Source organism: Gigantopelta aegis, chromosome 9, assembly GCF_016097555.1.
Source record: "Gigantopelta aegis isolate Gae_Host chromosome 9, Gae_host_genome, whole genome shotgun sequence".
NCBI lineage: Eukaryota > Metazoa > Mollusca > Gastropoda > Neomphalida > Peltospiridae > Gigantopelta > Gigantopelta aegis.
This window is the reverse complement of record NC_054707.1, coordinates 52,319,773-52,332,677: the sequence shown is the minus strand read 5'-3', so window position 1 is coordinate 52,332,677 and position 12,905 is coordinate 52,319,773. Positions and strand designations below refer to the sequence as shown.

The 12,905-nt window shown below is 39.3% G+C and overlaps 1 protein-coding gene across 1 annotated transcript in view; it reads right to left on the bottom strand.

The window, feature by feature from the left end:
• Positions 1-12,619, bottom strand: part of LOC121381637 (partitioning defective 3 homolog) — a 70,351-nt gene extending 57,732 nt beyond the window's left edge. Inside the window, exon 1 of the mRNA XM_041510972.1 lies at positions 11,880-12,619. Within this exon, the coding sequence (XP_041366906.1) occupies positions 11,880-12,005 (126 nt within the window). The 5' untranslated portion in view covers positions 12,006-12,619. The remainder of the gene's footprint in view (positions 1-11,879) is intronic.
• Between the last annotated feature and the right edge of the window lie 286 nt (positions 12,620-12,905).

The following is a 12,905-nucleotide window of genomic DNA, read 5'->3' as shown; positions in this document are numbered from 1 at the left end:
CCTGCTGCTGCAATGCCATGGACTATTCTTTTCAGTTAGCAGCAAGGGATCCTTTATATATATAGCATTGCACAAATAAGATAGCACATACCAAGGTCTCTGTTACACCAGCTGTGGAACACAAGCTGGAATGCGAAATAGCCCAATATTGACATTGAAATAGCCCACTGACGGAGGTTGATCCTAGACCGACCATGTAACAAGTGAGTGCTTAAAAATGTACCACCAGGCTAAGTCCCGCCCCTACTATCAATCAAAGTTGCAGTTGCTTTACCTACACAAATACATAACGGTGCACCTTGAACTTTGACATTACAGTCCTTGATCTGGCACAATGTCCACAGCAACAAGTAACTGATTAAATTGCCGTATCAAAGTGACCTATTAACTGTACATGTTACATCATCGAGTCACACCATGCTTGGTTCTGTATAGATATTTATAGATAGCGTGATTTAATATTACATAAAGATCAGCATGGCGATGATTATGTAACTATGCTTGTGATTACATCCAACTGCAGTTCAAGCATATAGAACCAATTTTGCAAGGGCAAATTATTCTGTTGGGGTGGGGTTAATGGGAAAAGGCATCCCGATGGAAAAATTTTTAAAGACTGGGATAAAAAGGGGTACTTGAATATTTTGAAGGTGGGTACGGGTCACCTGGTCCCCCTCTTGGGTCCTCCACTGCTTTTTTAAGATCTCTTATAAAACAGTGACAAGACAGCAAAGAGGACACCAGCAGCCCGACCTGGGGCATTTTGGGTGTTATTTAATTTTGAATATCCCGTAGGATTAAGATAAAAGGGTAAAATTGTTCACAAATTCCTTGAAGTAATTTTGGCACATTTTGGAATGGTTCATTGAAAGAGAAAGGGGAGGTACTGCTTAATTTTGAATTAGATTGCCGAAAAGTAGCTCATACTACCACAGAGCAGCAAGGCATCTTATGTACACCCACACAGACAGAAATACTTGATGGATGGGTGGATGGATAGATAGATGGATGGAAGAAATGGATAGACAGAAAGATAGATAAATGAAAGGATGGATGGATGGATGGATGGATGGATAAATATCCGCCCGGTCCCCCCCCCCCCCCCCCCCTTCCTCTAACCCTAATTCTAACTCTAACCATAACCCCTAATCCTGGACCGGGCAGATATATATATATATATATATATATATATATATATATATATATATATATATATATATATATATATATATATATATATATATATATATATATATACCACTGCAGCTCTGGCAATGTCATGTTTCCAGGTGGTCAGTCAAACAAATACTAACGAAACCCAATGCTACTTAACTCTTAGAGTCTTAGAAATAATAATCGAGAACCAGTATTCCAGCTAGCAAATAAATTGATTAAACAGTGTTATCAATGAACGCTATTAACAGACTACATATTACACCATCTCCTAATGGGGCCATGTGTGCACACCTACAGCACACCCATTGTGTGTTTGTATGTATGTCAAGAGGTAGTTAATACTAACACAAAGGTCACTGTAATAGTATTCACAGAGTGTTTGTTTTTGTGAGGGTTTTTTAGTTTTTTTCTTTTCAATTGGCCAAATGAGCTCAACAAAAGTAGTTATAATAATAATTTATATTGTGGAGTGTGAAAAACATCAGGCCAAGATATTCTAGAACCACTGAATTCATATGATTATAACATATCACTTACACTGTTACAGATATGTTTTTGGGGCGGGATCTAGCTCAGTTCATAGAGCGCTCGCTTACGGTATTGTGGTCACAGGATCAAACCTCTTTGGTGGGCCCATTTCTTATCAGGCTTTTTCTTTGTCTCAACCAGTGCCCCATGACTGGTATATCAAAGGCCATGGTATGTGCTGTCTAGTCTGTGGGAAATTGCATATAAAGGATCCCTTGCTGCTAACTGAAAAATGTAGCAGGTTTCCTCTGAAGACTACGAATCAAACTTACCACATGTCCAGCTGGCATCCAATAGCTGATGATTAATAAATCAATGTACTCTAGTGGTGTTGTTAAACAAACTTTCTCTTTTACATGTACATGTTCAGACATAGATCCATTCAAAGTGGGAGGTAGTGGAGATGCACATCTTCTCCATGAACTGAACAGATGAAGATATAACAATGATTTTTTTGTTTGTTTATGGTGAGATGTAATATCTTGGTCAGTGGTTTATCAAAGGCTATGGTATGTGCCATCATGTTGGGAAGTACATATAAAAGATGCCTTGCTGCTAATCGAAAAAATGTACCGGTAGTAGGTTTTTTCTGAAGAAGTCTTCTTACAAGTCAAAATTACCAAATGTTTGACATCCAATAGCCCTTCTGAATAGACATGCCTCAGCTATCTGGGCTGTCTGTCCAGGAGAGTGAGTTTAAAGGGTCATACCCTAGTTTTTAAATACTAAGACATATTTGTTACTACTATAGCTGTTTTTGATAACTGAAATCAAACTTTACTTAGAATTTATTGTTTAGATTATCAGTTTCCATACATTCGAAGTGTTTTTGGTCATCCTGGTGTTTTTAATATCACAAAATGCATTTCTCATATTTTTAAAAATGCATGTGCCTCTGACAAGTAACGGTTATGGAGTCGAGTTTTAGTCTATTTTTAGAGGGTATTTCACCATTTCTATGTTTCACTCAACTGTAATTTTATCTAAATGTGTTACAGGTTTGTAGATTAACTAAACTTAGTGTTAATTTTCACGGGTTGAAACTAGGATCTGTCTCTTTAAAGGTTAATTTGTATGGCATTGGTGGTTAGTAAAGCTGATCCCACGTGATATGTACCTCATAGGAGAATAACCGATTGAATTGTAACGAAACTGTACTGGTGTCTTGTTACAATCAAAAGAAAGAAATATTTTATTTAACAACGTACTCAACACATTTTATTTACGGTTATATGGCATCAGACATATGGTTAAGGACCACACAGATATTGAGAGAGAAAATGCACTGTCGCCACTTCATGGTCTACTCTTTTCGATTAGCAGCAAGGGATCTTTTATATGCACCATCTTACAGACAGGGTAGTACATACCACAGCCTTTGATATACCAGTCGTGGTGCACTGGCTGGAACATGTTACAATCACATCTTATTCTCGTACAAGACATTCATATTGTGTGGCGTTGCCTTTAGAGAGATGTTGGTGTAGTGGCCTTACACCTCTGAATTAAATGAGCCGATACTGGAATGGCAACCCAATATCTACCAGTCTTTAAAAGTCTAATTGCTTAACTCAGGCTGATAAGATAAGGTAACTTATGTCTGTGCTTGTACATGTATGTAATGTGAAAACTGTAAACCAGGAAAAATACCTTGTAATGTATGTTATTGTTCTGGAACAGATACACTCTAACACATATATATATTTATTAGTTTTAGAACCTGTAAATGCAAATTTTAATACAACGAAGGAAGGAAATGTTTTATTTAACGACGCAATCTACACATTTTATTTACGGTTATATGGTGTCAGGCATATGGTTATGGACCACACAGATATTGAGAGAGGAAACCCACTGTCACCACTTCAAGGGATATTCTTTTCAATTACCAGCAAGGGATCTTTTATATGCACCATCCCACAAACAGGATAGCACATATCATGGCCTTTGATATGCCAGTCGTGGTGCACTGGCTGACAACTTTTAATAGATCACATTGCAAAACAAAATTCTTCTAAGGGTTGTTTTCAGTAAATATTCTAATTTTTATCTCACATTGTTAAAGCATGTGCTTTGCCAGTGACACTAGCGGAAGCTAGCCTTGCTCTAGTTAGCTGGTTGTGAATGCCTTCACCTGTTACAGTACTACAGACAAGCAGAACAGGTGTAGAACTAACAGAGTAACAGAGAATCTCCACTCAGTGGGACCAACAACAATGCATTAACTGTTCGTTCTACTGATCCACAATATAATTCTTTTTAAAGCTTTTTTCTATCTTGTACATTACATGCATATATGCACACATCTGTCTTCTTTTGTTTTATTTCCATGAATTATTGCAATAAGGTGTCTGCTGTGCCTGTGTGTAATGTATGTACTTGTACATGAATTTTGAATTGCATTTCACAGATACCTGGATCGCCGATGTGCGAAATCCTGGAAGAAATGATGCCATACTGAAGAAAGGAAGGAAGGAAATGTTTTATTTAACGACACGCTCAAAACATTTTATTTACAGTTAAATGGCATCAGACATACAGTTGAGGACCACACAGATATAGAGAGAGAGGAAACCCGCTGTCACCACTTCATGGGCTATTCTTTTCAATTAGCAGCAAGGGATCTTTTATATGCACCATCCCACAGACAGGATATAGTACATACCGGTACACAGCCTTTGTTACACCAATTGTAGTGCATTGGTTGGAACGAGAAATAGTCCAATGGGGCCACCAACAGGGATCGATCTTAAACCCACCGTGCATCAAGCGAGCACTTTACCCCTGGGCTACATCCTGCCCCTACTGAAGTCATCATCAATATATAGACAAGAAGTCTAAACTGTTCTTACTGCGCCTTCATGGATTGGTACAGTTCTCGGTGGCGTCGTGGTTAGGCCATCAGTCAACAGGCTGGTAGGTACTGGGTTCAGATCACAGTCGAGGCATGGGATTTTTAATCCAGATACCAACTCCAAACCCTGAGTGAGTGCTCCACAAGGATCAATGGGTAGGTGTAAACCACTTGCACTGACCAGTGATCCATAACTGGTTCAACAAAGGCCATGGTTTGTGCTATCCTGCCTGTGGGAAGTGCAAATAAAAGATCCCTTGCTGCTAATCGGGAAAGAGTAGCCCATGAAGTGGCAACAGTGGGTTTCCTCTCAAAATCTGTGTGGTGCTTAACCATATGTCTGACGCCATATAACTGTAAATAAAATGTGTTGAGTGTGTCATTAAATAAAACTTTTTTTTTTGTTCATGGATTGGTATAAGGGCACAGGTATTGCAGGTTTATGGAAATGATCAACAGAACAGAACAGAACTTTATTTCACTCAAAGCCACCATCCGGTGGCATCAGAGGAGTAAAATATATACTTTATATATATATATATACATATATACACGCATACGTTAAGTGACAAGTGTTTATAACAAACAAATAATCAACACAGACATGGAAAATGTGCATATGAAGACGTAGCTTTACTGACCAAAAAAATGTGTCTCAGTGTAATTAGTGAAGCAATAAATCAGTCTCATTTTTGACATTAATAAGTTTCTCACGCTGATGTTGTACTTCACAGTACTGTATTGAACTACAGGTATACCAAGCATTCATGTGAATGTCATTTATAAATTTTGCTTTTCATGCTTATATCCAATTAAGGTTCAAGCAACTTGACCTGGACTGTTTGTGGGTTAGTGGTTAGTTAGTGAGAGAGAAGTCGGTGTCGTGGTCTTACACCAGGGGTATGGAGGCATTAAACTCCCTTTTTGGGTAGGAGCTGGTACCTGGAGGTGAACCCAGTACCTGATGGTCAAAGTGTTTAACATGCACATTCAGAGCAAGCTCTTGTAGCGCATGCCTGTCCTGGGCACAGGTTCCAGCCTTGGCCGGCTCCTCCATCCCAGACAGGAAAGGGGTGGGGTTTGAATACCACTGAAGTCAGATAAAGTCCTGTTTACACCAGACCGGCCTCCGTGGCGTCGTGGCAGGCCATCGGTCTACAGGCTGGTAGGTACTGGGTTCGGATCCCAGTCGAGGCATGGGATTTTTAATCCAGATACCGACTCCAAACCCTGAGTGAGTGCTCCGCAAGGCTCAGTGGGTAGGTGTAAACCACTTGCACCGACCAGTGATCCATAACTGGTTCAACAAAGGCCATGGTTTGTGCTATCCTGCCTGTAGGAAGCGCAAATAAAAGATCCCTTGCTGCCTGTCGTAAAAAGAATAGCCTATGTGGCGACAGCGGGTTTCCTCTAAAAACAGTGTCAGAATGACCATATGTTTGACGTCCAATAGCCGATGATAAGATAAAAAATCAATGTGCTCTAGCAGCGTCGTTAAATAAAACAAACTTTGTTTACACCAGCACCTCCTGGTTGTGACTGGCTGCCCGTGTTATATAACTAGTATATAACCATGTGAACACAGTAATATGTTAATGAGGCAGATTACCTCATCACCGGGGAGATAGCAGATCCTGATGTCAATTTAGATACTCTATACTCCTGTAACATTTCACATGATCTCTCCAAACCCTGGGGTGATTTCAACACTTGAAAAGTGTTTTGTTGAATTTTTGGGGGTCCTTTCACATACAGATAATAAATAGTTTGTCTCTGGTTACACAAAACGGAAATAACATAGGATGGGATTAAGGTATTTTTTTAAAAGCATGACAGTAAAATATCAAGTCTCTTCCAAAAGCAAGACAAATAAGTAACTTTTAAGAGACCGACATGATTTTTCCAAGTAGGAGGGGGCACCCAATTCATATTTTGTCAAGTGGGAGGGGGCACCCAATTCATATTTTGTCAAGTGGGAGGGGGCACCCAATTCATATTTTGTCAATTTTGGGTACCCAAGTGGGTCAAGTGGGAGGGGGCACCCAATTCATATTTTGTCAAGTGGGAGGGGGTACCCAATTCATATTTTGTCAAGTGGGAGGGGGTACCCAATTCATATTTTGTCAAGTGGGAGGGGGTACCCAATTCATATTTTGTCAAGTGGGAGGGGGTACCCAATTCAAATTTTTGCAAGAGGGAGGGGGTACCCAATTCATATTTTGTCAAGTGGGAGGGGGCACCCAATTCATATTTTTGCAAGTGGGAGGGGGTACCCAATTCATATTTTGTCAAGTGGGAGGGGGCACCCAATTCAAATTTTGCAAGTGGGAGGGGGTACCCAATTAATATTTTGTCAAGTGGGAGGGGGCATTTTGTCAAGTGGGAGGGGGCACCCAATTCATATTTTTGCAAGTGGGAGGGGGTACCCAATTCATATTTTGTCAAGTGGGAGGGGGCACCCAATTCATATTTTTGCAAGTGGGAGGGGGCACCCAATTCATATTTTTGCAAGTGGGAGGGGGCACCCAATTCATATTTTGTCAAGTGGGAGGGGGCACCCAATTAACATTTTTCCTTTCCTTGCACCTCTTTATGTAGGCCCTGCAGCAGAACAACACCTAGAGGCATATTAGCAGGGATTTTTATTTAGTATCATGTCACGATTCGCTACTCAAATTTCAACTGATTACCAACTGTAGCTATAACGAACATTTTAAAAACAAACTGTACCCTGCTATAAATGTACACAGCTGCATTCCACTCATCTTCATTCGGTACAGAGATAAATAACACTGAAGTGATGTGAAGTGTGTCTGGGCATTTCACACACAGACCAAATACATCACACTGATGTCATGTCTGCCCTGACTGTTAACTGAACACAGGTAGCCGTATCTGTTCATGTATAGCTTACTCAATCTCTACAGCACTAAATAGTTTAAATTGTTTTAATCACATTTTTATATATAAAAGTTCGGGTTTTTTTTATTCTGGCTATTGAAATCATGTTGTTTATTTTATGAATTTTACTTGATTTTCATCCAAGCTTGTCTTGCACGCACTTACATGTACACCTCAGCTACAAGTTAAAAGTCTGTTTTGTTTGAGCATGTTAATTAATTAATCATCGGCTATTGGATGCCAAACAATGATAATTCTGACATGAAGTCTTCAGAGGAAACCTGCTGTATTTTTTTCATTAGTAACAAAGTTTTTTATACGCATTTTCCCACAAACAGGACAGTATATACCACAACATTTGATATACTACAATAGTTGTGGGGTATTGGTTGGGATAGAAACAAATCCCAATGGGTCCGATGAAGAGGTTCGATCCTATAATCCAGCTAGATGCTGACCCCTTAGCCACAAGGTATCTAGACTGTCTCCACTGTGTAGCAGTAAGGAAATGTTTTATTTAACGACACACTCAACACATTTTATTTACAGTTATATAGCGGACATATGGTTAAGGACCACACAGATATTGAGAGAAAACCCGCTGTTGCCACATCATGAGCTACTCTTTTTGATTAGCAGCAAGAGTTCTTTTATATGCATCATCCCACAGACAGGATAACAAATACCACAGCCTTTGATGTACCATTCGTGGTGCACTGGCCGGAGTGAGAAATAGCCCAATGAGTCCACTGACGGGGATCGATCCCAGACCGATCATGCATCAACTTGATCAAGCGAAGGCTTTACCACTGAGCTACGTCGAGCCCCGTGTAGTAGAAGTCAGTGAGACAAGTGAGTGTAGTGGCTTTATGTACACCTGCTGCAGACCTCAACATGAAAACAAACACTGAGGGGAGTGATTAACTGGTGATTAACCAAACCAGCCGTGTGTGCAGGAATTTTAGCAGAGATATCTAAACTATAGTGAGTGAAGTTTATAGCCCTAGGGGTTGAGTCGTGCTCCTCCAGAAAATATATTAATAAAAAAGACAATTTGCTTGAGCAGAGGGGTTCTGACCCCTGGAACTCCCCTCCCACCCCAACCCCTGCTAACGTGTCTGCAAACTTAACAGAGAGCCATATATTACAAAATTAAGCATTGAAAATTTAATCCTTTTGTAATACCTTTTTTTAAAATTAACAACCATCAGCAGCCCGACCAGAGTCAGTAACAGGTGGGGGTGGGGGGGGGGGGGGGATTGGAATTTGGCATGTCCCGTAGAATTAATGCCAAAGAGAAAAAGGTGCGCAATTTGTATGAAGGAAATTTGGCACATTTTTGACCGGTCCATGGAATTGGAAAAGAGAAGCTATATACTAGTGTATGTTTTTGAACTTAATTAGTATGCTGAGAGTAGCTTGTTACTGGGACCTAGTTATCATAGTTATCATTCCCCATAAATAGGGAGGACTGTGCTGAGCCACTACCACTATCTCTGGGTGTAAGCTGATACTGGGATGTGAACCTAGAACCTACCAGCCATAACTCAGATGCTTTAACCACTACACCACAATGAGCCAATGAGGTCTCACATGTTTTTTAAACCATGAAGCTAAATAATTCAACAGCTTGTCAAAACCTGCTGGCAGCCTGTGCATTTCCTTGTCTGTCACTGCTGAAACGTGGCTAATTAACATCCGGATGTCTCACACTGGTACCCAATTGGTTTCTGTGCCTTAGGGTGCAAATATCAATCATTACGTATACTGTATGTATATTAATATGCATGCCATGGGCAGATGCAGGTACATGTTGGTGAAATTGCAAATTAAAATTTAAAGCACACATATATATGTATGGCAATCTTCCATAAAAAAAACTCCCTGCCAACCAAGATATTAATTACTCCTCCATTAAAAAGAAATTTAAATTTATTATATACATTGATTTATGGATGCCAAACTGTGAGGGTTCTGCAAAAGATCTAAGCCTGACAGCCCTTTTTGAGACTCTCACGGGACAAAGGATATAATACAACCAATCGAACACTGAAGAAGAACTGAGACTACAACTGGCATATGATCAAAGGTTGTGTTATTTGCTGTCCCATAGATTTCGAGGGAAGTGCATTAATTAAAACATCCTTTGCTATATCATGATTAATGCTAGCAGTGTATGTAGTGCTCAGGAACAGCAGGTTTCCTCTCTCAATATCTAGACTAGTGAACTTCCACAATAACCATATGGTGTGCACCAAACAGCTCCATGTATACTACTAGTGCCAAGTAGTTTAAAACATGCTGAGGTGGTACTGAACAGGCAACCCTTCCTTTTGTACACAAAACGATGTTCATTAGAGACTGATTTGGGGGGGGGGGGGGGGGGGGGTAGTAACTTACTGTATTTTACTGGGAACTAAATACACATGCATGCCATTTTAGTCTCATATTGAGTTGACCTTCTCTGTAATTATACAAATTATCCAACTGCTACATGTACGTTACAAATGTATATATACATTGTATATATAATATATGGACTTTCATTTTCCCCTAGAAAATGTAGATTATATATATATTAATATCTCTCTCTCTCTCTCTCTCTCTCTCTCTCTCTCTATATATATATATATATATATATATATATATATATATATATATATATATATATATATATATATATACACCGTTACACCTTTTGTTACTACTTAAAAGTTTCACGCTATGAGCGATCATCAGGTAACATGTTACACTTACCTGATGATCGCTCATAGCGTGAAACTTTAAGTAGTAACAAAAGGTGTAACAATATATATATTTATACTGGCTCCCCAAGAGGTAGAGCACTATACCAGCCATACCAGGAAGAATACTGTATTGTGTGTGTGTGTGTGTATATATATATATATATATATATATATATATCACACACAGACACACACAATCTCATTCACTCTTTCTCACACACTCTCTCCCCCTTTCTTTCTCACACTCTCTCTCTCTCATTCTCGGTCTCTCTATCTTGTTTGTCTCATGCACCATTTTCAGTATTAATATAGGTACCTAGATGTACATGTAACATAAAGTATAGTGTGTATCATTAGCTGCTTGTATCATAAGCTTCTTATTACAAATCAAGCTGCAGTAAGTTGGATGATTCAGGAAACATCAAGCAGGGCTCAAACTGGGCAATATTGTTAAAATTACACGTTGGTTATTGAAGATATTTGAAGTATTTTTTTTGTGAAATGTTATTAAGAAGTGGCTAATTGTTTCCACACTAATTTGGCTAGTGACATAGTGAACAAATATAGAGGTGGCTGTTTGATATAGGCAGCTACATTGTGTTCGATAAAACACCGAGTCGACACTACTGAATCTGGCATATATTTCAACTTTTTTCACAATTAAAAAAAATGTATGAAGAAGCTTCATCTATCAAATTTATTCTGGACAAAATACATCCCAATGTTTTACCCAAAAATATTTATACATCCTCTGCATACTCTCGGTTCACAGAAAATTTTGCCACGTTAAAAAATTACAAAAACCCAATTATTTTCTAACAAAATAGCAATTATTTCAAGAAATTATTTCACCAAATTAAATTAAAATTTCAAGTTGTTTTTGAAATTCGCAGTTGGTAAATATATTAAATGCCAGAGCTATATGTGTATCTGGTTTTCAGAGGTGTTCATATTCATGAGCAAGTTTTTAAGCTTAAAGTGATGCCTGCGGTCATCCTAAGAATACATTCCGATGGCTGATGCAACATTTCATGCTGAAGTGAAGTCTGCAGTTGTCAATGATGATGTTCTTATTCCGGGAGTTACTGGGTGTGTCACATGAAGAATGTTCGACTTGCTTGACAATATGCCAAGAGTAAACAACTGGCGTAGGTCTGTTCCCGTGTGTGTAACGAGCAAACAATGCACTGATAAAGACTACAATTAACATGGCATCCAGGCATAAATGCCATCAGCTTCAAAGGACTATTTTACATAAAGGATATACTCATTTTAAAATAAAAGCTGAATTATGCTGTTTAAACAAAAACTGGGAAACTTTATGGATAATTATGACTATTTTTTGTTTTATTATTTTTCAGCATTTTGGATTATGTTATGCAAATCTGATTTTTTAATAAAAAAATTAAAATTAAATATTTATTACAGTTCTGAATTTATAACCAGAATTACTGGAAGAGGTCAGTTGGAACTGGTGAGTGGGGGTGCTGGAGGCTAAGCCTACCCCACTTGATCAAAAAAATGTACTTGGGATTTTTGTGGGGGTTGGTGTCACCTATATTTAAACATATGTAGATAAAAATTTGGCTTGTCTGCGCCCCCCCCCCCCCCCCATCTCCTCTCCCACTTCCAATATCGTTCCTAGGGGCGTGGTTAGGAGGGGGTATACCCACCTTTCCCGTTGCCTTCTTGTATCTGGTGATGGCCTTCTGGATGAGGTCTCGAACCGGCAGCTCCCCCTCTCCACAGGGCACGATCACACGAACGCGGTCGAAACATACCGTCACTTTCATCGGCATGGTTCGACGAACAAAGCACTCGTGAAATCCCTCTTATATTTTATCCACATTTAGAAGGCCTTGCTGGGTTCTTCTCTAACCGAAACACATACACGGTTAACGTGTAACAACGCATATGTTCCAGGCGAAATTATAAACACAACTATACACACACACACACAGAGCGAAAGAGAATCATTCCATATCGAAGCTGGCGTAGTTGTTTATGAAGCGAAGCGTCCCGTTCCCATTTGCATATCGTAGCATCCCTCTTTGGTGTAAGATGATAGCTCTTGTTGTGTTCGGTTCCTGTTATCTTATCTCGGTGGAACCAATGGTAATCCCGAGTCGGGGTTTCCTCGCCGAACAGTTCCCTCTAGTCGGCAATTTTCGGCCCGTTTCGACCGACGTCTCGTGTTTGCGTGTGTACCGTGACAAGATTAAACGGCCTTGTCCGAGAACTTTCTAACCACTTCCCCAGATAATTACCAACGTAGAACGATCGCTGGTGGACAAACTGAAGTCGTTACGATAATCCAGAGCGTCCCAAATCGACGAAACGTTCCAAATGTTTCATTTTGTAGATATTGCGAACAATCGCGTTTTTACCCAAACAAACTCATCACCGACCTTGGTCACCTTTACCTGTGAGCCTCGTTTTCGATATGCGACCAGGTGCGAAATCGGGGTTATTCTTTTAGTAATCATTTTGTTGTGGGATTCCCGTATTAATTATTCATGTTTTATGATTCATCACTGTGTCATTCATTAACCAGCAGGTGTATATTGCCTGGTATTACACTCGTATAATACGCAGGATATGATATGACGTCAGTATTGCGCTCATTTATTACCTTATATGTTAAAAAGGGAAACAGTCGTGTCATATCGATTTGTTTACATAGTTTTGTTTAAAATATT